The sequence below is a fragment of the Schistocerca cancellata genome, chromosome 1 (assembly GCF_023864275.1).
Source record: "Schistocerca cancellata isolate TAMUIC-IGC-003103 chromosome 1, iqSchCanc2.1, whole genome shotgun sequence".
Lineage (NCBI taxonomy): Eukaryota > Metazoa > Arthropoda > Insecta > Orthoptera > Acrididae > Schistocerca > Schistocerca cancellata.
In genome coordinates, this window is record NC_064626.1 from 1,199,963,465 (window position 1) to 1,199,990,937 (window position 27,473).

Below are 27,473 nucleotides of genomic sequence, written 5' to 3' on the forward strand. Positions count from 1 at the left end.
TTTCTATACTCAGCGGATGTCAAGGAAAATTACAGGATCTATTGAAGCAAATGAAAAGTCTATTGAGTAGAGAATGTGGATTGAGAGTAAGAAAAAGAAAGACACTTATGAGAAGTAACAGAAATGAGAAGAGCAAGAAACTTGACAACAAAATTGTGATCACAAAATAGATGAAGTTGAGGAATTCTGCTACCTTGGAAGAAAAATAATACGTGATGAACAAAGCATAAGAAGAAGACTAACACATGCAAAGAGGGCTTTCCTGGACAAAAGAAGTCTAAGAGTGTCAAACGTAGACCATAATTTGAAGAAACAATTTCTGAGAATGTGTGTTTAGAGCACATCGTTATATGGTAATGAATCATGGACTGTGGGAAAACTGCAACAGGAGAGAATTGAAGCATTTGAGATGTGGTGCTTTAGAAAGATGTTGAAAATTAGGTGGGCGGATGAGGTAAGGAATTGTGGAGGTTCTATCCACAGAGTCGTCGAACAAAAGGACGTGTGGAGAACAATGACAACAAGAAGGGCTGGGCTGAGAGGACCTGTGATAAGACATTTGAGAATAAACTTCCCTGGTACTAGAGGGAGCTGAACAGGGTAAAAACTGGAGAGGTTGGCACAGGAGAGGAATCTGTGGTGGGGTGCATCAAACCAGTCAGAAGACTGATGATGACTGAAAAAAGAAGAGTGTACAAGATTGGTGGTAATGAAAGTGCTAGATTCGAATTACCTGTATGTGATGGCAGGAGCTCACTGGGATGCAGAGTGACAAACAGTTGATAGAATTCATGAGGGAGAAGATGTACAAGAATGTTACTTGTTGGTGTGTATGGCATTCAGTGCTGGTTAAACACAGTGGCCATTGAAAGAAATTTTTTTGCTACAAGGAACATATGCTCTCCTTGCATGATTGGTATTTCATACTTGACCATGTCTCCAGTGTCACTATATGGTAGATATTTGGTATAAAGGGAAGGTTAGCATTGTTGTTGTCACTACACTCTGAGGGCTTTTCTGATGTGGCCAAAACTGAAGCACACAGAAACCCAAGGGGAGAGTTTGGGGGAGGGGGGGGGGGGGAGAGGAACATAGATACATAAATAGTCTGTCTTGAGGTATCAGGATGAGACAACGTACATATCAAGATAACAACAATAGGTAAAGGGCAGATTGTTACTCAGTACATACAGGTGCCACTGAGTGGCAGAAAGGAGCAATGAAAAAGATACTAGAAATGAAGATGTGAAGATAGCTGCCCTCTGTCCGTAAAATTTTAAGGAAAGAAACATATCTAAAAACAAAGATGGTGTAACTTACCAAACGAAGGTGCTGGCATGTTATAGACACACAAACATACACACAAAATTCAAGCTTTTGCAACCAACGGTTGCTTCATCAGGAAAGAGGGAAGGAGAGGGAAAGACTAAAGGATGTGGGTTTTAAGGGAGAGGGTAAGGAGTCATTCCAATCCCGGGAGCGGAAAGACTTACCTCAGGGGGAAAAAAGGACAGGTATACACTCGTGTGCGAGTGTACGCGCGCGCGCGCGCGCACACACACACACACACACACACACACACACACACACACACACACACATATATCCATCCGCACATACACAGACACAAGCACACATTTGTAAAGGCAAAGAGTTTGCCCAGAGATATCAGTCACAGCAGCAACTTGAAATTAGCGGAGGTTGAGGCCTGGTGGGTAACAGGAAGAGAGGATATACTGAAGGGCAAGTTCCCATCTCCGGAGTTCTGACAGGTTGGTGTTAGCGGGAAGTATCCAGATAACCCGGACGGTGTAACACTGTGCCAAGATGTGCTGGCCGTGCACCAAGGCATGTTTAGCCACAGGGTGATCCTCATTACCAACAAACACTGTCTGCCTGTGTCCATTCATGTGAATGGACAGTTTGTTGCTGGTCATTCCCACATAGAAAACTTCACAGTGTAGGCAGGTCAGTTGGTAAATCACGTGGGTGCTTTCACACATGGCTCTGCCTTTGATCGTGTACGCCTTCCGGGTTACAGGATTGGAGTAGGTGGTGGTGGGAGGGTGCATGGGACAGGTTTTACACCGGGGGCAGTTACAAGGGTAGGAGCCAGAGGGTAGGGAAGGTGGTTTGGGGATTTAATAGGGATGAACCAAGAGGTTACGAAGGTTAGGTGGACAGCAGAAAGACACTCTAGGTGGAGTGGGGAGGATTTCATGAAGGACGGATCTCATTTCAGGGCAGGATTTGAGGAAGTCGTATCCCTGCTGGAGAGCCACATTCAGAGTCTGATCCAGTCCCGGAAAGTATCCTGTCACCAGTGGGGCACTTTTGGGGTTCTTCTGTGGGAGGTTCTGGGTTTGAGGGGATGAGGAAGTGGCTCTGGTTATTTGCTTCTGTACCCGGTCGGGAGGGTAGTTGCGGGATGCGACAGCTGTTTTCAGGTTGTTGGTGTAATGGTTCAGGGATTCCGGACTGGAGCAGATTCGTTTGCCACGAAGACCTAGGCTGTAGGGAAGGGACCGTTTGATGTGGAATGGGTGGCAGCTGTCATAATGGAGGTACTGTTGCTTGTTGGTGGGTTTGATGTGGACGGATGTGTGAAGCTGGCCATTGGACAGATGGAGGTCAACGTCAAGGAAAGTGGCATGGGATTTGGAGTAGTACCAGGTGAATCTGATGGAACCAAAGGAATTGAGGTTGGAGAGGAAATTCTGGAGTTCTTCTTCACTGTGAGTCCAGATCATGAAGATGTCATCAATAAATCTGTACCAAACTTTGGGTTGGCAGGCCTGGGTAACCAAGAAGGCTTCCTCTAAGCGACCCATAAATAGGTTGGCGTACGAGGGGGCCATCCTGGTACCCATGGCTGTTCCCTTTAATTGTTGGTATGTCTGGCCTTCGAAAGTGAAGAAGTTGTGAGTTAGGATGAAGCTGGCTAAGGTAATGAGGAAAGAGGTTTTAGGTAGGGTGACAGGTGATTGGCATGAAAGGAAGTGCTCCATCGCAGCGAGGCCCTGGACGTGCGAAATATTTGTGTATAAGGAAGTGGCATCAATGTTTACAAGGATGGTTTCCGGGGGTAACAGATTGGGTAAGGATTCCAGGCGTTTGAGAAAGTGGTTGGTGTCTTTGATGAAGGATGGGAGACTGCATGTAATGGGTTGAAGGTGTTGATCTACGTAGGCAGAGATAGGTTCTATGGGGGCTTGGTAACCAGCTACAATGGGGCGGCCGGGATGATTGGGTTTGTGAATTTTAGGAAGAAGGTAGAAGGTAGGGGTGCGGGGTGTCGGTGGGGTCAGGAGGTTGATGGAGTCAGGTGAAAGGTTTTGTAGGGGGCCTAAAGTTCTGAGGATTCCTTGAAGCTCTTCCTGGACATCAGGAATGGGATTACCTTGGCCAACTTTGTATGTAGTGTTGTCTGAAAGCTGACACAGCCCCTCAGCCACATACTCCCGACGATGGAACCCTTGTCCACCGGAAGAATGACGATGGGTCGGTCAGCCTTCAGATCACGGATAGCCTGGGTTTCAGCAGTGGTGATGTTGGGAGTAGGATTAAGGTTTTTTAAGAAGGATTGAGAGGCAAGGCTGGAAGTGAGAAATTCCTGGAAGGTTTGGAGAGGGTGATTTTGAGGAAGAGGAGGTGGGTCCCGCTGTGACGGAGGACGGAACTGTTCCAGGCAGGGTTCAATTTCGATAGTGTCTTGGGGAGTTGGATCATTAGGAGTAGGAGTAGGATCATTTTTCTTCGTGGCAAAGTGATATTTCCAACAGAGAGTACGGGTGTAGGACAGTAAATCTTTGACGAGGCCCTTTGGATAGGACAGAGGTTTCGGATTGGGAGAGAGGTTTGGAGGAAAGGTTAACTACTGAATTAGGGTGTTGTGGTTCCAGATTGTGTTGATTAGAATTTTGAGGTTTTGGGGGGAGTGGAGCTGGAAGTGGGAGATTGAGTCGATGGGAGAGACTGGGTCTGTGTGCAATGAGAGGAGGTTGAGGTTTGCTGGAAAGGTTGTGAAGGGTGAGTGAGTTGCCTTTCCGGAGTTGGGAAACCAGGAGATTGGATAGTTTTTTGAGGTGGAGGGTGGCATGCTGTTCTAATTTGCGGTTGGCCTGTAGGAGGATGCTCTGAACAGCCAGTGTGGATGTGGGAGAGGAAAGATTGAGGACTTTTATTAAGGATAGGAGTTGACGGGTGTGTTCATGGGCTGAGTTGATGTGTAGGTGAAGGATTAGGTGGGTGAGGGCAGTGGATTGTTCAGTTTGGAACTGGTATAGGGACTGATGGAAAGAAGGGTTACAGCCAGAGATGGGAACTTTAAGTGTGAGTCCTTTGGGGGTAATGCCAAATGTCAGACAAGCCTGAGTAAATAAAATATGGAAGCGTAATCTGGCTAGGGCGAAGGCATGTTTGCCGAGAGAATATAAATAAAACTTAATGGGGTCGTTGTGGGGATGCTGTGAGGGTGACATGGTATTAGAAGGTGGAAAGTGTAACATGAGGCTGAAATGAAAATGAAAATAAAAATATATGGGGAGAGATAAAGGTGAACTAGAAAGCAACTGGAGATCTGGTGTGAAAAAAGTCGAAAAAGTGTTGGTTAAAGCTGAGCTATGCTGATCCTGTGGTGAACTTGGGTTGGTAAACAACGATGTGCACAAAGGTTAGGTGGTTGTGTTGCTGCCAAAACACGTTAAAGGGTGGAGAAATTTGGGAAAATTTCGAAAAAACTGTGTGTAAATGTATTAAAAGGAGTGGTTTTGTGGTGGCAGATTATGAAAATGAGGCTAACAATTGTCTGGCAAAGAAATAATGACGTTAAAACCTGTGGAAAGCAGCTAAAAATGATTAGTGATGTGGGAAAAACGGAAATGGAAATAAAGCGAAAGTTATTAGAACTAGCCGAAATGGTTGTTTAATAGGTGAAAGGAACTGTTTGTGAACTGGAAACGGTGGATTCGTACTTTTTAGACCTTGATGCCCCATATTTATCAGATTTTCAACAGTAACCATGCAGGTAACTAAGCCTGCAAATTCTAACATCTTTTGATCATGCCTATTACTTGTATTGGGGTTTCAAAATATGAAAAACTGGACAATTTTCCAAAACTAGAAGGTATAAATTTGAGCATAAATACAATTAAAGCTGTAGAATTGACCGTGGTGTCATTTTGAAGACCTTGAACAGTTCTTTGATTTAATATTGTATAACATTACCGTGAAATTAATGTTGTAAAAGTAAAAAGTATGATTTTTCAAAATTTCAAAACACCCTTTTTACTTGTCAGAATGATAAAAGTGTTTCTTACATATTTCTGTTTGCCTATGAAAAAATTTGAAGATGATGAGTGGGTTGAGAGGGAGATTTATTTTTGCATGTAATACCATTCCACATTGATTCTCCTTAGCAGTTCAAAAGAAATATCAGCACTTAAGAAGTATGTATGTAATGTTGCAGTTTTTATTCTGCACTTAGATGATGTTTGTCCATTTTTAATATTTGCGTTTGTAAGTTAAGTGTGCCTTGTGATGAAAGCTAACTGAAGTGTGTGAACCTTAGTTGTGATATAAGTAAAACGTGAAAATGCAGTTTTATTGACAGAGAGTTTATATTAAGGTGTGGGGAGCATATGAAGTTTTCCAAAGGGATGTGTCAGTTTGGCATTGCACAAGGGAAGTATGGAGTTCATCTATCACAAACAGCAACACTCACGTACATATTCAGCAATCTATTACACTGTTAAACATGGTAAACAGGAAATTAATATTTTCTTTTAAAGGTGGAAAGTGAACTGGTAGCAGCAATGTACCTCTTGGGAACATCCCATGTATGCCCTTTGGAGAGATCTAGCTGGCTTCCCATGTTGCCTGTGTGGTCAAGTATTATCTTCTTGTAGGACAATGCCAGAAGGTATTGTTCTGGCATAAGGATTTTCATGTTGTTGTTGTTGTTGTTGTTGTTGTGGTCTTCAGTCCTGAGACTGGTTTGATGCAGCTCTCCATGCTACTCTATCTTGTGCAAGCTTCTTCATCTCCCAGTACCTACTGCAACCTACATCCTTCTGAATCTGCTTAGTGTATTCGTCTCTTGGTTTCCCCCCACGATTTTTACCCTCCACGCTGCCCTCCAATACTAAATTGGTGATCCCTTCATGCCTCAGAACATGCCCTACCAACCGATCCCTTCTTCTGGTCAAGTTGTGCCACAAACTTCTCTTCTCCCCAATCCTATTCAATACTTCCTCATTAGTTATGTGATCTACCCATCTAATCTTCAGCATTCTTCTGTAGCACCACATTTCAAAAGCTTCTATTCTCTTCTTGTCCAAACTATTTACCGTCCATGTTTCACTTCCATACATGGCTACACTCCATACATATACTTTCAGAAATGACTTCCTGACACTTAAATCTATACTCGATGTTAACAAATTTCTCTTCTTCAGAAACGCTTTCCTTGCCATTGCCAGTCTACATTTTATATCCTCTCTACTTCGACCATCATCAGTTATTTTGCTCCCCAAATAGCAAAACTCCTTTACTACTTTAAGTGACTCATTTCCTAATCTGATTCCCTCAGCATCACCTGACTTAATTTGACTACATTCCATTATCCTCATTTTGCTTTTGTTGATGTTCATCTTATATCCTCCTTTCAAGACACTGTCCATTCCGTTCAACTGCTCTTCCAGGTCCTTTGCTGTCTCTGACAGAATTACAATGTCATCGGCAAACCTCAAGGTTTTTATTTCTTCTCCATGGATTTTAATACCTACTCCGAATTTTTCTTTTGTTTCCTTTACTGCTTGCTCAATATACAGATTGAATAACATCGGGGAGAGGCTACAACCCTGTCTTACTCCCTTCCCAACCACTGCTTCCCTTTCTTGTCCCTCGACTCTTATAACTGCCATCTGGTTTCTGTACAAATTGTAAATAGCCTTTCGCTCCCTGTATTTTACCCCTGCCACCTTTAGAATTTGAAAGAGAGTATTCCAGTCAACATTGTCAAAAGCTTTCTCCAAGTCTACAAATGCTAGAAACGTAGGTTTGCCTTTCCTTAATCTTTCTTCTAAGATAAGTTGTAAGGTCAGTATTGCCTCACGTGTTCCAGTATTTCTACGGAATCCAAACTGATCTTCCCCGAGGTCGGCTTCTACTAGTTTTTCCATTCATCTGTAAAGAATTCGTGTTAGTATTTTGCAGCTGTGGCTTATTAAACTGATAGTTCGGTAATTTTCACATCTGTCAATACCTGCTTTCTTTGGGATTGGAATTATTATATTCTTCTTGAAGTCTGAGGGTATTTCACCTGTTTCATACATCTTGCTCACCAGATGGTAGAGTTTTTGTCAGGACTGGCTCTCCCAAGGCCGTCAGTAGTTCCAATGGAATGTTGTCTACTCCGGGGGCCTTGTTTCGACTCAGGTCTTTCAGTGCTCTGTCAAACTCTTCACACAGTATCGCATCTCCCATTTCATCTACATCTACATCCTCTTCCATTTCCATAATATTGTCCTCAAGTACATCGCCCTTGTATAGACCCTCTATATACTCCTTCCACCTTTCTGCTTTCCCTTCCTTGCTTAGAACTGGGTTTCCATCTGAGCTCTTGATGTTCATACAAGTGGTTCTCTTATTTCGAAAGGTCTCTTTTAATTTTCCTGTAGGCAGTATCTATCTTACCCCTAGTGAGATAAGCCTCTACATCCTTACATTTGTCCTCTAACCATCCCTGCTTAGCCATTTTGCACTTTCTGTCGAGATCATTTTTGAGACATTTGTATTCCTTTTTGCCTGCTTCATTAACTGCATTTTTATATTTTCTCCTATCATCAATTAAATTCAGTATTTCTTCTGTTACCCAATGATTTCTAAGAGCCCTGGTCTTTTTACCTACTTGATCCTCTGCTACCTTCACTACTTCATCCCTCAAAGCTACCCATTCTTCTTCTACTTTATTTCTTTCCCCAATTCCTGTCAATTGTTTCCTTATGCTCTCCCTAAAACTCTGTACAACCTCTGGTTCTTTCAGTTTATCCAGGTCCCATCTCCTTAAATTCCCACCTTTTTGCAGTTTCTTCAGTTTTAATCTACAGGTCATAACCAATAGATTGTGGTCAGAGTCCACATCTGCCCCTGGAAATGTCTTACAATTTAAAACCTGGTTCCTAAATCTCTGTCTTACCATTATATAATCTGTCTGATACCTTTTAGTATCTCCAGGTTTCTTCCATGTATACAACCTTCTATCATGATTCTTAAACCAAGTGTTAGCTATAATTAAGTTGTGCTCTGTGCAAAATTCTACCAGGCGGCTTCCTCTTTCATTTCTTAGCCCCAATCCATATTCACCTACTACGTCTCCTTCTCTCCCTTTTCCTACACTCGAATTCCAGTCACCCATGACTATTAAATTTTCGTCTCCCTTCACTATCTGAATAATTTCTTTTATATCATCATACATTTCTTCAATTTCTTCGTCATCTGCAGAGCTAGTTGGCTTATAAACTTGTACTACTGTAGTAGGCGTGGGCTTCGTGTCTATCTTGGCCACAATAATGCGTTCACTATGCTGTTTGTAGTAGCTTACCCGCATTCCTATTTTCCTATTCATTATTATAGCTACTCCTGCATTACCCCTATTTGACTTTGTGTTTATAACCCTGTAGTCACCTGACCAGAAGTCTTGTTCCTCCTGCCACCGAACTTCACTAATTCCCACTATATCTAACTTTAACCTATCCATTTCCCTTTTTAAATTTTCTAACCTACCTGCTCGATTAAGGGATCTGACATTCCATGCTCCGATCCGTAGGACGCCAGTTTTCTTTCTCCTGATAACGACATCCTCTTGAGTAGTCCCCGCCCGGAGATCCGAATGGGGGACTGTTTTACCTCCGGAATATTTTACCCAAGAGGACGCCATCATCATTTAATCATACAGTAAAGCTGCATGCCCTCGGGAAAAATTACGGCCGTAGTTTCCCCTTGCTTTCAGCCGTTCACAGTACCAGCACAGCAATGCCGTTTTGGTTATTGTTACAAGGCCAGATCAGTCAATCATCCAGACTGTTGCCCTTGCAACTACTGAAAAGGCTGCTGCCCCTCTTCAGGAACCACACGTTTGTCTGGCCTCTCAACAGATACCCCTCCGTTGTGGTTGTACCTACAGTACGGCCATCTGTATTGCTGAGGCACGCAAGCCTCCCCACCAGCGGCAAGGTCCATGGTTCATGGGGGGGGAGGATTTTCATAAGCATCATGAATATTTTTGTTATAGATGTGCACAGTCACTGTCCCATGTGGAATGACATGGAGCTTCATTTAAAGATCTACCATGCCACACATAAACATTACCTCATTCATCTCTTTCACTGAAGTTCGACGAATGATACTTAGTTCACGTTTCTTGGCAAGTTGAAACACATTTGCCCTCTCTCTGCAAGCAAAATTGAGACTCTTCAATTGATCTGAAACCTGTTGTACACATTGACAAGTCCCGTGACATATTATGACTGGCACGTGCGTGACTTATCAAGATGTACTTACAGTTCTTCAAGGAGCCTTCTGTAAATGGTGTTCGGTTATGGCACCCTTCTGGTTGCTGCATCGAGAAAAAGAGTGTAGTTGATATGGGAATATAATCGTGTTCCTTTGAGTCCTAAAGAATACCATCCAGTCATTGCCTTGTGCTGCTGTCTTTAACTGGCCATGCTTGTATCTTTCTCGAAGTAAAAGCTTGAATTAGAAACTATCCCACAGTCTGTTGTAACTGACAAGAGGTTAGATATATAAGCACCTCGTCATATTGTCTGCCTACACTATATAGAGCTCCATCACTGTTCATCAGAAAAGTGCTGCCTCACCATAATTTAACTCCCCCCCCCCCCCCCCCCCCCACACACACACACACAAGCGTGCTCACAGATGGCCACAGTCTCTGGCTGTTGAGGCCAGACTGTGAGCAGCAGTCCATGATGGGAGAGGCAACTGGGTGGTGAGGGTGTAAGGAGGAGGCTGGGGGAGGGTAGGGGGAGAGAAAGCAGGATAGGGCTGGGGGACGGTAAGGTGCTGCACGTGGAGAGAGGCTACAGCAGTTAGATGCAGTTGGATAGTTAGGTGGAGAAGGGGGTAGTGGAAAAGGAGAGAAGTAAAAGGACTGTGGGTGTGCTGGTGGAATAGAGGGCTTTATAGTGCTGGAACGGCAACAGGGAAGGGCTAGATGGGTAGGAACAATGGCTGATGAAGGTTGAGGCCAAGAGGACTTTGGGAATGTAGGTTTTATTGCATGTAGAGTTCCCACTTAGTAGCCGTTTGCCTTCTGTGTCTTCAGTGTTGATTGTCCTTGGTGTCGAAGTACTTGCTGAATAAATAGGGGGTGGAAGTGCAACTACTGTCTACTGTAAATGATGTATCCGACAGATGTACATTTGCGTTTCACTGTCTTTTACTTTCTCTTTTCAAAACCCCCCATATACACATTTATATGGTCAATGCACTATTGCTCAACTTTCCGTAAGCCTCATTAATAGTTTGCAGGCGAACACCCACATACTGCTAAAATAGTTTATTCTTGAACATCTAGGAGCAGTAAAAAACATAACCGCACAGTTCAGTCTTTCAATTAAACTGAACAGACATTTTTATTGCTTTAACACACAGCCTATTGGTGTAACACTTATTTCACTGTTAAGTTGATGCATTGTTGTTGTTCTAACCAACACAGGTTCCTCGTCTGAAACTCAGCCGTGGACTGACTTGTCTCGTGATCAAAATTCGGGCTCTTATATATCATCATAATAATAGGCACTGAAGTAGGTTTGAAGTTAAAGCTACAGAAATTACAATTAAAACTTAACTCATTAAATTAACTGAATACATCAAAACATTGGTTCTTGTAACAGTTTCTTCTACTGCAGGAGTTAGGCCAAATTATTTGTTTAAATGATGAAATTAACATATATAGTTATGTAAACAATACTTTTGACAAAATTGTTAATTACTTTGGAATTAATGAAGGGCTGGTTTTGCTAACATGTTTTCGGATAGAGCCAAAGAGATCCTTTAAGAACGCCATTGTGTCGTCTCCCAAATGTTTATATTTGTTTATACGTCACCAGTAGAATTTAAGTTACTTAAGAATTACTGATTTTGCCCTATAATAAAAGATACTAACTAGGAATAGTCAAAATAATTTAGAAAATCAATTACATACCTAAAACTAAGCACAAAATTAGATCTGGTTTTATATTCTTTAAAACTAAGGGCCATTCTTTCTCTTTTATGAAAATGTAGATTATACTCTCTTATGTTAATGGTAATTAGTTAAAATTGAAAAAAATGAATTTTAAAGAGGCAGATGGAAAAACAAGAGGGGAAGTAAAAATATCCCAACTTGCTTCGTCACCTCACTCCCTCATTGGATTGACCAGATAGATATTGCAAATGGCTAACTGGACAATTCAATGACCACAAGTGATGCCAGAAATTGGGTTTAAAATCTACACACACAAAAATATTACATAAGAAATCCTTTCAAAAACTACAGTGCATATGAAGGGCCTTTTTCAATAGTGGTACAAGTCCATTTTTCTTTATTTTGAGATACAGAGTCCTAAAGTTAAATGAGCGCTGAAAAATCTGCAGTTGAGATACCAGAGATATTCAAGCATATGGCTTCCTGCTAGAGATGAACCTTTCTTTCTGTTTGTTTGGATCATTAATTTCAGAAGCATTATAGGCAGAAAAGTGGAGGTAATGGACTTGTACCACTACTGAAATAAGGCCTTCATATATTTTTCAAATTCCTACTTATAATAACTGGCTGTATGAAAATCCCCCATACAAAATATTTACATACAATGTATTGTACATTTACATAAAATATCCAAAAGTTATACTTTTAACAAAAATTAGGCATCTTCATCGTGAGTTATGTCCTTTTTGGGTAAGCATAGATTACATTTTAAGATACATATCACTTTGTACAAGTCCTGTCTTGCTGCTAAACAAAATAGATCCTCGTGGGTTGGGGGGGGGGGGGGGGGGGAACTAAATTATATTGTGTGATTGCAGTTCACTTTATTTTTAGATAGAAAATTTCACTTGCTCAATGTTCAGTATTTTCACAAGAACTTGCAATTTTTCAATGAGCTTTAACACACTCTTTCACCAAGTTGTCCATGCCTTCAACAGGTCCAAGTGGCAGTTACCAAATGCACTGTGATCGGTTCCCTTGCAGGTGGTTCTCTTCCACCACAGTCCATGAAAAAATGAGGCAAAATACCCTACATTAGTACACATACCTTTACTTCTAACTTAAGTCTAAGAAAAAAATGTTTAACACTAATGGCAAATAATAGTCATTACATCATATAGTCCACATGACTTCACAATAATTAGCACTAAAATTGACTATAATATGAAAGGTGTGGACTAGCAATTTTTTTAAATAAATTGCACATACACCACAAAATATTAATCTTAAGTCATAAATGTCTGAAATTGGTTAAACCTGAAAGACTTTTGTTTCTTTCCCATTGTCAAAATAACAAAAACTCAAGATGTGCAGTAGCATAGATTTATTAATCATCATGTTATGAAAAAAGATAATCACCATCACATAACTTAATTACTGTTCAGATGAAAATAAAGGGGATGGAAGTTGTACCAAATCATAGCCCCACTTATCTACTCAACTCGAGCACTACTCTTATTCAACTAGAAAATTAAATTCTCAAAAAATTACAAAATGTTACCAAATAGTTGACCTGTCAGAATATTCACTCTAGCATCATAGTTATCAGTCAGTCAGCAAAATTAATGTTTCTTCATCCCAGTATTACCATTTCAAGCTCATGATTCCTCAGAACACAAATAGAAGTTTTCAGGTAACCTATAGATCCAATGATGCAGCATTATATGATTTGTACCTCACTAAAATATTACTCTTTCTGTTAAACTTTCATTCCCAGCCGCAGCGTCATGAATTGCACTATATACACAATACCCAATGTTGCCTAGTTTAAAAATAGATTATCAATACAGTTACACCACATTTGTTTGTACAAGTTATTTTTTGCATTAATCATGTCTGTCAGCACCATTATTTCACTTACATTTCTTACCTTGTTAGCTAGTGGAATGCATTCTCAAAAAATGTCCGTACTGCAGAGACAGGTTCCCTAACCATTAAGACCCTAACATTATTCATTATTTTATTATTTCCTTATTGTTTCATTATCTAGTAAATAAACACCTGCTTTGCTTATCTAATGCAAAATTGATTCTACCAAAAAACACTCCACAGTAACAGAACCTTATGCTAAGGCAAACTTAACTCTCATTACCGATCAGACAAAATTATCACTTAGAAAAACTGTTATTTGTTTGGCATTCTAGCCTGAAGGGCGATATATGAGGCGGGACCCAAAAATAACTGGAATTTCTTCCTAGAAAGCATGTACTTTATTGTTTTCAAATATACAACGTTAATCTCCTTCTCCATTAGCATTAATACACTTGTCCAAACGTTCATTCCAGTGTTCAAAGCACCTTTTAAATTTGTCCTCTTTGATACCTGCTAGCACTTTCATGACTTTGCGTTTTATGTCTTCCACATCTGCAAAACGCTTCCTTCTCAAGTCTCTTTTCATCCTTGGGAATAGGAAGAAACCAAGGGTGCTAAATCCGGCGAATAGGGCGTGTGGGTCGAGGTAGTCATCTTCGTTGAGGCCAAAAACTGGCGAACGCTGAGAGCCGCTTGCGCGGGAGTGCTGTCGTGATGCAGGAACTACACACCAGAATCCCACGAAGCAGGACGTTGTCGCGACAAACTTCTGCAAAGCCATTTCATAACCTCCAAATAGAATTGTTGGTTTACTGTCTGGTTTTCAGGGACAAATTCAGAGTGTATGACCTCAAAAAAAAAAAAAAAAAAAAAAAAAAAAAAAAAAAAAAAAAATCAACATCGTTTTCACATTCGATTTCACTTGTCCTGCTTTTTTTGGGTGAGGTAAGCCAGGTGACTTCCATTGTGATGACTGTTGTTTACTTTCTGGATCGTACCCATAGCACCATGACTCATCACCTGTAATGATTTTGTTGAAAAAATGTGGATCATCTTTGAACGCGTCCTTCATTTCGAGACAGGCTTGAACGCGACGATCCCTTTGATCTCCGGTAAGAAACTTCGGCATGAATTTTGCTGCCACTCTTCGCATCCCCAAATCAATGGTCAATATGCACTGAATTGAGCTCCAGAACAACCCGGACAAGTTCTCGAGTTTGTTGATTGTCCTGCGTCGATCTTCACTGATGAGATCACGGATTTTGTCGATGTTGTCTTCGCTTCAAGCAGTTGAAGGTTGACTGGAACGGGGCTGATCTTCAACCACCATTGCTCCCTTTTTAAACCGAGAAAACCATTCGTACACTTGCGTTTTACTAAGAGCATGGTCTTTGTAGGCTGTCTGAATCATCACAACAGTTTCTGCTGCATTCTTGCTGAGCAAGAAACAAAACTTCACTGCCGCACGTTGTTCGTAAGAACTAGCCATTTCCTCGTGTCACGTCTGCACTGTATGCTCACTCGAAGAATTGCCAAAGAAACCACACTTCTCACTGTTGGGTGACACTGCGTGGCAGAATGACTCAACAGAGCTCCTACTACAACCCTCTGGCGGTGGAACCTGCTACTACAAGTACATGATGTGCAGCATTACTATTCCGGTTATTTCTGGGTCCCCGCTCGTACATACCGATCTTGCTTATATATTCCACACATTACTCCAGGCAACTATGTTTAAAGTTGGAATTCCTTAATGTTAGAGAAGGCTGTATCATGACACACTTCTATGGGTAGATAGTTATCTCCATATACTGATTGCACTTAACACAAACACTTCAATTATAGCCCAATTAATATTAAGATCTCATAATTTAAGATGGTGTTTACTGCGTATTGCCTCTGTTGCTGCACCAATGAGCTGATTACTTCAGATGTTAATTATCCTCCACATATGCTGACACCTTTCATTTTATGTTTAACTTACCTCTTTAACAAAATCCTTTAACCATGGTACCAATTTACTTTCTCCCATCCTCCCTGAAAAAATAGGGGGTGGAAGTGAAACTACTTTCTACTGTAAATCATGTACCCATCAGATGCACATTTGCGTTTCACTGTCTTTTACTTTCACTTTTAACAACCCCCCCATATATTGCCAAAGCACTATTGTTTAACTTTCGATAAGCCTCATTGATAGTTTGCAGGTGAACATCCACATACTGCTACAATAGTTTATTGTTGAACATCTAAGAGCAGTAAAAAACATAACCACACAGTTCAGTCTTTCAAATAAATTGAACAGACACTGTCTTTGCTTTAACACACAGCTTATTGGTGTAACACTAATTTCACTGTTAAGTTGATGCATTGTTGTCATTCTAACCAACAAAAGTTTCTCGTCTGAAACTTGGTTGTGGACTGACTGCCTCATGATCAAAATTGGGGTTTTATATATCATCACAATAATAGGTACTGAAGTAGGTTTGAAGTTAAAAGTTACAGAATTTACAAATAAAACTTAACTCATTAAATTAACTGAATGCGTCAAAACATTGGTTGATATGCATGTTGAGGGATTTGGGGAAAAATTTTGGCCGTTGCATCTTCAGTGACGAGCGGTCCCTCTTAAAATATACCAATACCAAGGGTCTCACTGAGGCTTCACAGACCTTAATTACCCTCCCAACCTTGTACAAAAACAGATATCCCATGCCTTATTTCTCATGACCCAACACCTCCTATAGTCCCACCGTCTAACTACAGAACAGCATTCCACTTGTGACCCAGTACCACTGAGGACTGGAGCAACTGAATCACATTCTCCTCCAGGGCTTCAACTGCCTCTCATCATACCCTGAAATCAGAATGTCCTACTCATGATCCTCACCATCCCTCCCACAGTGGTATTATGCCACCCACCGAACCTACACAATATCATCATCCACCCCTACACAACCCCTGCTCCTAACCCTTTGCCTCATGGCTCATATCCCTGTATTAGATCTAGATGCTAGACCTGTCCCATACATTCTCCTACCACCACCTACTCCAGTCCGGTCACAAGCATCGCCTATATTGTTAAAGGCAGGGTTACCTGTGAAACTATTCATGTGATCTACAAGCTAAGCTGCATTCTACATGGGCTTGATAACCAAGAAGCCATTTATCCACATGAATGGCCGCCGACAAACTGTGGCTTAAAAACAGCTGGACCACTTGGTTGCTGAGCACGCTGCCCAACACCACAGTCTTCATTTAAATGACTGCTTCACAGCCTGTGCCACCTGGATCCTTTCCACCAACACCAGCTTTTCTGAATTCGTGGATGGGAACTCACCCTGCGATATATCCTACATTCCTGTTACCCTCCTGGCCTCAACCTTCGCCAGTCATTGTCATTACTCATCTTGCCCCTTTCCTGTTCCCATTCCTGCACTATACAGCCCTCTACTTCACCAACACACTCACAGTATTTTTACTTCTCTCCTTTTCTGCTACCCCCGCCCTTCATCTAACCTCCCAACTGCACCTAGCTGCTGTACTCTCCTCCACCTCCTCTTTACACCCACCACTCAGTTGCCTTTCCCATCATGCGCTGGTGCTCACAGTCTGGCCTTAACAGCCACAGACTGTAGTTGTGTGTGTGTGTGTGTGTGTGTGTGTGTGTGTGTGTGTGTGTGTGTGTGTGTATCTATCTTGTCTATTTCCGAAGAAGGCCTTGTTGGCCGAATGCTCACTTTCTGACAGTGTTTTTGTTAAGCCTATCTACGACTCAGCATCTCTGTTATATGGTCAGTAGCATGTATCCTTTTCATAATATTGATACTACTATTAAACATGCACAAATGTACTTCTCTACTTTAGTGCTGCTCCTTTGCTTGTGGTGGTTTATATCGAAGCACTAATGTGGCAATGTAATACTCATTCATCTTAGCTCAAGGAACAGTCTTTTTGTGATTTTTTTTTTCTTTGTAATATGGGAAGCAGTATTAAATGTTTAAACAGTTTCGCCAAACAAAAAGTGTCTTTCATTAAAATTTTTCCAGCATACAGAAATTTTTCAGATGGTAGTTAAGACATGTACATTTTTAAAAGGTGCATATTGTTGACAGCAAAGCAGTAATACTAATAATTCTGTTATTTATTTATGATAAGAAAGTAGCAGAAAATAAAATTCATAATTAATAAGTTATAGCACCCAGGAAACATCTGTGGTCAGTTTTTCTGTTTTAATATGTGATAAGCACTTTCATATTCAATTTGTGTATTATAATTTTGATATCTCATGAACATGCATATTTACTTCATACATATTTGATTCATTTTATCTTATATTTTGCAGGGAACTTTGCTTATATACATTGGCTTCATCCTCTTTGAAGATTTACCCCGCACTCTAACTGTGTGTGGCATTATTAGTCAGATCTCTCATCTTTTTATCCTGAAAACATATCCGTATGTTGTGATCACATCACCTTCATTTATAATTGCAGTTATTATGTTGGTTGTGAACCACTATTTAGCATTCCAATATTTTGCTGCTGTGTACCATTCATTTTCGGAGGTGAGTGTCATATTTTGTGTCTGTGCTATAGAATAATACCGACTTGTCTCTCTATATGATAAGAACAATATTAATGTGCAATGCTGTAACAATAATAACTTTAGTTAATGTGAGTGATGGTATGTAACAAGGAAACAAAGGATGCACATGCTTTTATTATATTTCAGCAGTTGTCAAAATATGGTGCAGATTTCAGTGTGTGAATTCTGTATTGCAATAGTTTTGGACATACAAGAGCATAGATTGTAGAGTATTTTTTGTGTGATTCTTAGAATAACAGGAGTAAATTTCATACTTAATGTAGGAGCTTATGCCCCACAAAACATGTAACATCATGAACATACCTGTAGATGTAGATATTCTTTGATTTTGTTAGTTTGGGAGAGTTTTTATGAGACTGCAGATTCAGTTTAGTTTGGGCAGTTGCCCAGATAGAGGACAGAGATGAGAAAGAACAAGATGGCAGAGTACTCTCTGTGCCAAATTGAAACATGAATGTCACCTGTTATGTGAGACATTAGAGAAATGTTTTCATCCAGCAGTAGAAGCAAACAGAGTGTATCAAACCAGTAGCAAGAATGTTTCAAACAGGGAAGAAATAAAATAACTACAAAAAATGGCAATCTAAGGATGTGTACTAGTTAACAGATACAAGGAAAATTAGTCTTGTGCTGCCAGGTAATAAGCTTTGTGGAAGCTAGAGCTGTAGAGCTAACTTGCTTAAGTAATACGTGGCAGTACATTACATTATACGACATATTCCATAGAGCTTGTAGAGAGGATGTGGAAATATTTGTATTTTATTTAAGTACAATCTCTTGAAGTAACTTCAACAGCAGCTTCACTATGCAAGCCATTTATATACTCCCTCCCAACACAAGTGGGATTTCTCTCTCCAGCATATCCTGCACTGTCACAGTCCCCTGCCCTAAATCTCTGCTAAACTGTTTCCCTCAGCCTCATCTTTTTCCCTCCCACTCTCCCTTCCTCACTCTATATCTCTTGTATGTAGGGACAAGAATATTTTTTGTCACATTCGCTGCCGTTAGATAAGCAGCAACCAGCAGTAAATCACACTCTTAGCTCACTTATTTGTTTTATAGTTTAATTCATAATTTCTTTGCATGCTTTGAGTACTTGCATAGTTTAATTCACAAATTTCGGGCATATTATAGTATTTGAGTGTTGTAGCATTGCGTTTTAGTACCTGAATAGTGTAAATTTGCGTAGTCATCAGTCATCTGTTTTGTTTTGAACAGTTTGTGAGGTAAAAGAGAGGAAAAAATTGTGAGGGATGGATAGGAACTGCGCCCATTGTGTATGGTTTCAGGGGGAATTGGCCACCGTCCATAAACTGCTGGAAGCTGTGTTGGCCATTGTCGACAGGCTCCAGGCTGTTGCCCTGGGCTGCGTTGACATTGGGACACCCGAGGCGAGTGCTTTGGCGCCTCTGGAACTTGTAGCCTGGGATCCCTGAAGCCACTTTGCCCTTGGATTCGGATGCCCCTGCTGGTTGACACTTGCCTGATGGTGATTGGCGAACCATGACGGGGTCGCGAATCCCTGGGCGGAAGGCGAAAGTTGGTGCTGGCTGAAAGGCTGTACCCTTACGCCTCCGTAACAGGTTTGAGGTACTGCCCACTGCTGGAAGTACTTCTGAGCCAGCAAGGGCGGCCTCGCCTGTTGTGGCAGTGGCTGGCCTTCCTGAGAGGCCCAGACAAGCACAGATGGTGGGATTGCTTTTCATTGGGAGCTCCAGTGTTAGGCGGATGATGGAGCCCCTTAGGGATATGGCAGCTGAGGATGAGAAGAAAGCCAGTATGCACTGCATGTGCATACTGGGGCGGGGGGAAGTCATCCAAGATGTGGAAAGGGTCTTTCTGGATGCCATGAAGGGTACAGGGTGCAGCCAACTGCAGGTGGTGGCTCATGTCAGCACTAATGACGCGTGTCACTATGGATCGGAAGAGATTCTCTCTGGTTTCCGGCAGCTATCTGAGTTGGTGAAGACTGCCAGTCTTGCTAGTGGGATGAAGGCTGAGCTCACCATCTGCAGCATTGTCAACAGGACCGGTTGTGGACCTTTGATACAGAGCCGAGTGGAGGGTCTGAATCAGAGGCTCAGGCGGTTCTGTGACTGTGTAGGCTGCAGATTCCTCAACTTGCGCCATAGGGTACCACTAAATAGCTCAGGTGTCTACTACACACAGGAGGTGGCTACACGGGTAGCAGGGGCTGTGTGCCGTGGACTGTGCAGTTTTTTAGGTTAGACAGTCTTGGGAAAGATCAAAAAGGGCTTCAGTCTCAAAGGGTACAGGGCAAAGAAATGACGAGAATCGGCCAAGCAAAGTCAGTATTGTAGCTGTAAATTGTCGTAGCTGTATTGGAAAAGTACCAGAGCTGATAGAAAGCACTGAAGCTGAAATTGTTACAGGAACAGAAAGCTGGCTAAAGCCGGAGATAAAATCTGCCAGAATTTTTACAGAGATGTAAACTGTGTTCAGAAAGGTCAGATTAAATAAGTAGGTGGTGGTGTGTTTGTGTCTGTTGGTAGTAGTTTATCTTGTAGTGAAGTTGAAATAGATAGTTCCTGCGAATTACTATGGGTAGAGGTTATACTCAACAGCCGTACCAAAATAATAATTGGCTCCTTCTACCAACCCCCCGACTCAGTTGATATAATAGCTGAACAGTTCAAAGAAAACTTGAATCTCATTACAAATAAGTACCCCACTCATACAGCTATAATTGGTGGAGACTTCAATCTACCCTCAATTTGTTGGCGAAAATACATGTTCAAAGTTCAAGGGTTAGTGAACACAAGGTCATTGTAACAAGGCTCAAAACCGTATCAACCAAAACCACTAAAAATAAATGCAAAATATATCTATTTAAAACAGCAGATAAAAATTCGCTTGATGCCTTGCTAAGAGTGAGTCTCCATTCCTTCCAAGCTAATTATGTAAGTGTAGACCAGATATGGCTCAAATTCAAAGATACAGTATCGACAGCAATAGATAGATTCATACCGCATAAGTTAATAAGAGACGGGACTAATCCACCATGGTACACAAAACACGACAGAACACTGTTGCAGAAGCAACAAAAAAAACATGCCAAATTCAGAAGAACGCAAAATGCCCAAGACTGGCTAAGTTTCATGGAAGCTCAAAATTTTGTGCAGACATCAATGCGAGATGCTTTTAATAGTTTCCACAATGAAACATTGTCTCAGAATATGGTAGAAACCCCAAAGAGATTCTGGTCATATGTAAAGTACACCAGTGGCAAAAAAACAGCCAATACCATCACTGCATGATAGCGATGGAATGTTACCGATGATGGTGCCACTAAAGCGGAGTTACTGAATACAGTTTTCCGTAATTCCCTCACGAAAGAAGACAAAGTAAATATTCCAGAATTCAAAACCAGAACAGCAGTTAGCATGAGTGACATAAAAGTAGAGATCTCAGGTGTTGCAAATCAACTCGAATCACTTAGGAAAGGCAAGTCTTCTGGTCCAGTTGGTATACCAATCAGGTTCCTTTCAGAGTATGCAGACACAATAGCGCCTTTCTTAGGAATCATACACAACCACTCACTTGACGAAAGGTCTGTTCCTAAAGACTGAAAAGTAGCACAGGTCACACCAATATTCAAGAAAGGAAATAGGAGTAACCCATTGAATTACATACCCATATCACTGACCTCAATTTGCAGTAGGATTTTGGAGCATATACTGTACTCGAACATTATGAATCACCTTGAAGAAAAGGCTTATTGATACATAACCAACACGGATTCAGAAAATTTCGTTCTTTGTTCCGATGGAAGTGCTGTCGACAAGGGATCTCGGATCAATTCCATATTGCTAGATTTCCAGAAAGCTTTTGATACTGTTCCTCACAAGCGACTATTAACCAAATTGTGTGCATATGGAGTGTCATCACAGTTGTGTGATTGGACTTGTGATTTCCTCTCAGAGAAATCACAGTTCGTAGTGAATGATGGTAAATCATAAACTAGAACAGAAGTGATATCTGGCATTCCGCAAGGTAGTGTCATAGGCCCTCTGCTGTTTCTGATTTACATAAATGATCTAGGTGATAATCTGAGCAGCCCCCTTAGATTGTTTGCATATGATGCTGTAATTTACTATCTAGTAAAATCGTCAGACGATCACTTCCAATTACAAAATGATCTAGAGAGAATTTCTGTATAGTGCAAAAAGTGGCATTTGGCACTAAACATAAAAAAGTGAGAGGTCGTCCACCTGGGTGCAAAAAGAACTCCAATAAATTTAGGGTATACGATAAATTGCACAAATCTAAGGACTGTCAATTCAACTAAATACCTAGGAATTACAATTACAAGTAACTTAAATTGGAAAGACCACATAGATAATATTGTGGGGAAGGCAAAACAAAGACTGTGCTTTGATGGCAGAACACTTAGAAGATGCAACAAACCCAGGCTGTCTCAGCCTACATTAAACTTGTCTGTCCTCTGCTGGAATATTGTTGCGCGGTATGGGATCCTTCCCAGGTAGGATTGACGGAGGGTATCGAAAAAGTGCAAAGAAGGGCAGCTCATTTTGTGTTATCATGCAATAGGGGTGAAAGTGTCCCTGATATGAGAGTAACCATGTAGATGTTGATGTAGATGCACTTTTTGCCAAATTTTATGCTACTTCTTTGACAAATCTTGTGCTAGTTTAGGCCAGCTTTTGTGCTAGGTTTTTTCTGGCAAATTGGGTTTTACCAAATTTGCAGTTGTGTGTGTGTGTGTGTGTGTGTGTGTGTGTGTGTGTGTGTGTGTGTGTGTGTGTGTGATATTCGGTGTCACTTTTTGCCATGTTTGACTTTTTTGCCATATTCATTGTAATTTTTTGCCAAATTTGGTGTTGTTTATTTATCCAAATTTGGTGCTTATTTTGCCAAATTTGGCATTTTTTTGTCATAATCTTTGTTATTTTTACTAAGTACGATGCTATTTTGATTGTCGCATCAAAGTTCGTTATGCGGGAAATGAACTGTCAGTTTCAGATTATACACAAACATTGTCCTAGAGGAGATGCAGTTTTAACATCCAATAAGTGTCAGTTACTTTTTATGGCAGAATTGCAAATTTGCAATATCTCATAAAAATTGCTGATTTTGTGTTCTTTTGCCCTGTTGTTGTTGTGGTCTTCAGTCCTGAGACTGGTTTGATGCAGCTCTCCATGTTACTCTATCCTGTGCAAGCTGCTTCATCTCCCAGTACATACTGCAGCCTACATCCTTCTGAATCTGCTTAGTGTATTCATCTTTTGGTCTCCCTCTACGACTTTTACCCTCCACGCTGCCCTCCAATATTTAAATGGTGACAACCTTGATGCCTCAGAACATGTCCTACCAACCGATGCCTTCTCCTAGTCAAGTTGTGCCACAAACTCCTCTTCTCCCCAATTCTATTCAATACCTCCTCATTAGTTATGTGATCTATCCATCTAATCTTCAGCATTCTTCTGTAGCACCACATTTCGAAAGCTTCTATTCTCTTCCTGTCCAAACTATTTATCGCCCATGTTTCACTTCCATACATGGCTACACTCCATACAAATACTTTCAGAAACGACATCCTGACACTTAAATCTATACTCGATGTTAACAAATTTCTCTTCTTCAGAAATGCTTTCCTTGCCATTGCCAGTCTACATTTTATATCCTCTCTACTTCGACCATCATCAGTTATTTTGCTCCCCAAATAGCAAAACTCCTCTACTACTTTAAGTGATTTATTTCCTAATCTAATTCCCCTCAGCATCACCTGACTTAATTTGACTACATTCCATTATCCTCGTTTTGCTTTTGTTGATGTTCATCTTATATCCTCCTTTGAAGACACTGTCCATTCCATTCAACTGCTCTTCCAAGTCCTATGCTGTGTCTGACAGAATTACAATCTCATCGGCGAACCTTAAAGTTTTTATTTCTTCTCCATGGATTGTAATACCTATTCTGAATTTTTCTTTTGTTTCCTTTACTGCTTGCTCAATATACAGATTGAATAACATCGGGGAGAGGCTACAATCCTGTCTCACTCCCTTCCCAACCAGTGCTTCCCTTTCATGTCCCTCAACTCTTATAACTGCCATCTGATTTCTGTACAAATTGTAAATAGCTTTTCACTCCCTGTATTTTACCCCTGCCACCTTCAGAATATCAAAGAGAGTATTCCAGTCAACATTGTCAAAAGCTTTCTCTAAGTCTACAAATGCTAGAAATGTAGGTTTGCCTTTTCTTAATCTAGCTTCTAAGATAATTAGTAGGGTTTTAAACTGCTAATTTCATGTTATTTTTCATGTTATCATTTTTACAAAATTTTCCCTTTTGTCTTGTTGTGCAGCCAGTGAATCATCTGTCATCAGGTCTTCTGTCAACCATGTTCCCCCTCCTTGACTTGTGTGTCCTTCCCTCCTCCCTCCCAACTTCTACCAGCCCACACTCCTGCTTTCAATTATTGATAATGAATAATCAGTTGCGCCACGACCATAGGAGTGTACATTTGGGTGTCTGTGTGCGCATGTGTGTGAATGTGTGTACTTCTACTAGAAAACGAGCAATGGATTGAAAGCTAGAGTGAGTACCATTTCCTGTTAGGTGTTTCTATCCTGCACACATCAGTCTGCTGTAGGTGTTGCCTTTACCTTATTTTATGTAATGCAGTATTTGGTTTCACATTATGCGTTAATAATGAAGCTATTTATTGTTGGCAGCAACATTTGTTACAAGGTGTCTTATGACAATAATATGAAGACAATGCAGTACTGCATGTCTCCCTTGCATCAGCTTTTCTCTGCTGCAGCTGCTGCTGCAAACACTCATTGAAACAATATTTTGTTTGTAGTGAGAACCAATATGCCATATTTAGGTACTGGTCATTTTCTTAATCATTATATAGGGACTCTTTTGATTGGCTTTGCTTAAAAATCTCTGAAACAAATTTGAAAATATTTTCAAAACCATCAGAGGAAAAAAAACCACCTGTTAAACACTGGTCATCTACCTGCCATTGATGGATCACATTCCTCAAACTTCATAAATGTTAAGCTTATAAGTACAGAAGAGTCCCGATAATCTGAACGTTCGATTAATCCGAACATGACAAGTGTTAGTCTAAGTATGGAAAACTGTGCAGTAAACTGCTGTACATACACACTATTTTAATTTATACAGTACAGTAAACATGTATTAGAAAAATTGGCAAGAAAACGTTCGGTTTAAGCACTGCATAACAGTGAAAGAAAAGCTGTCAAACTTACTAATATGCAGTGGACATTTTATCCCTGCTTTTTAGATGACAAAAACTCAGTCATTGTTTTTTGATGTAATGAAGACAATCTGTTATATGACGCATAGTTGAGCCATCGCCTCGTAAACATCAAATCAGCAGGTGTAGCAGTGGGCCGTTGCTCCAAATAACGTAGCGTGAGGTCAAGGGCTTCTGCTGCGTCACTGTGTGGCACCAACTCTCCTTTGTTGCTTTCAGGCTCATTGTCACTTCCGTCACAGCAGTCCACTTCTTCCTGGTCTTGAGTCACAGCAGCAACTAAATCAGTGTCAGCAAGGTTCTCCACACATGCACCATCCGCTGCCATCCACTCATCTATGTCTCCTTCACTAGCTTCTTCACATCCAAGGATTGTCTGTATCATTTGTAGTAGATTTTCCTCTTAATGTTCAACTAGGTTGTCCACAGTTGTCTCCATGATTTTCTCAGAGTATTTTCTGAAATATTCTACCATGCCTCAGCCGCCCAATAAACAACATTTCTTCACATTGATCTTTTTTATTTCGTGCACTAAAGAAATGCTATCACCTTAGATCAGCATTCTTAAAAATTGTTTTCTGTAAATTAGTTTTAATGTTTGCAGTACAATCTGGTCCATCGGCTGTAGAAGTGGTGTAACATTCAGTGGCAAAAACTTCGCCACAATTTCTCCATCACATAATTCCATAGTGCTGGGGTGAGGTGGCGCGTTACCAATCAAAAGGATTGCATGAGGAAACAAATGATTTTCCTTAGAAATTCGTTGAACAGAGGGAACAAACTGGCCATGAAACCATTCTTTGAACAGCTTACCATCCATCCATACTTTTTTCTGGTTGCGATAATATATGGGCAGGGACTTCATGTTGCAGTTTTTAAAAGCTCTGGGCCTAGCAGATTTCCTGACAGATTTCCTGATCAGCATTAAAGGCAGCTTGTGATTACCAGCAGTGTTGCTGCATGTTAATAAACTCACAGGATCTTTGCACATTTTAAAACCAGGAACATGGTCCTCTGCTTTTGATGCCAGGCTTTTTGCTGGCAATGGCCTAAAATTAAGGCCAGTCTCTTCAGCAGTATAAATTTGGTGGGGAAAATACTTTCCCTCTCTTATCATTTTTTTCAAACTTGCCCAAGTATTCCTTCGCTGCATCGCGGTCAGAAGAAAGCTTCTCTCCAGTAATTGTTACCTGAGAGATACCATGATGTTTTTTGAATCTGTCCAACCAACTTGTACTTGCACTAAAAGACTCATCACCATTCGTTAAGCAGTTTGGTCCCTTTACTCCTTAAACCAACCAACCAACCATTCGTTAACTTGTTCAGGTAAGCAGCCTTCTCCTGAACCAGTTCTCCACTCAAAGGAGTTCCCCTTTCTTTTTCCTTCGTAAACCAAAGGAAAAGAGCTTCATCCACTTTGTCATACTGGGACTGTTTCAAAATCTGCCGAATTTCGAGTGTTTTTCCCGAAGACATTGCACAGGACTGTTCAAGCTTCACTCGGTTCTTCTTCCAATCATTGCCAGTTTAGGTACATTCTCACCATTGTCTGTCAGCTTCAAAGCATTCAGTTTTTCTTTGAGAGTTAACATTGTATGTTTCTGTTTAATCATGATGAAAATATGTACAACACTACACCTGAACAAATACAATACAACTGGTTACGCATGCCAGCAATAGGTAATTAACATAACCAAGCGCTTTGCGAGCCGACTGGCTGTGTACTGACCTTAGACACTACAAAGGTCTCAACAGTGCACAACAACAAGGGTAGGGAGTGATAGTGAGCCATTGTTCCCACACTTGTTCCCATTGTGTACCTACTTATCTGCATGGTATACTTCATTCTAGAAACTTGTCACCGTAATACCGACTAATGCGAACAAATCGGTGATCCGAACAAGGTCCAGTCCCAATTAGTTCAGATTGACGGGAATCTACTTCATTAAAATTTCTGTTTTGTAGAATAGGTACAGTTACGTATTGTTCTCACTAGCACACAGTTCCTTTTCCCTATTTACTTTTACAACAATTAAAATTGCCAGAGTTTGTTCTCATGCTTGTGAATGTCTTTTCAGGTACTTTCATATTTTACATTATGCCTATGGCTAGTTCCATTTGCATTATTCGTCTCACTGTCTGCAAACGAAAATGTTCTCCCTACAGTGGCAGAAACAAGACCACTTCTTGGTAAGTAAAAAACAAAAAATCTTAAAATCAGTTTCACAGTTGCTTGTGCTCCTTAATGTACTGTTAGCATCCCTTCATGTTGTTGCAGCCATTTGTCAAGTTAGAAAATTGTTTTCCTTGCATGTAAACACACTCAAAACTATGATAGGCACAAATTACTACCCATTTGCGTATAGTGTAAGCAAATGGATCCCTTTAACTATGGCAAGAAAATAAGTATCACAATAACTAGCTGCAAGAGCTAACTCTTTGCAACCATACCTTTTTCATATTTTTGCAATTCTTTGGTTTGAACCAGTACTTAAATGCACTGATTACAAGTTTATA

General features: G+C 40.7%; 1 protein-coding gene across 1 annotated transcript in view; it reads left to right on the forward strand.

The window, feature by feature from the left end:
• LOC126094588 (protein TEX261) overlaps positions 1-27,473 on the forward strand; it is a 56,525-nt gene that overhangs the window by 21,299 nt on the left and 7,753 nt on the right. The window contains exons 3-4 of the mRNA XM_049909056.1: positions 17,424-17,645; positions 27,035-27,146. Of these exons, the coding sequence (XP_049765013.1) occupies positions 17,424-17,645; positions 27,035-27,146 (334 nt within the window). The remainder of the gene's footprint in view (positions 1-17,423; positions 17,646-27,034; positions 27,147-27,473) is intronic.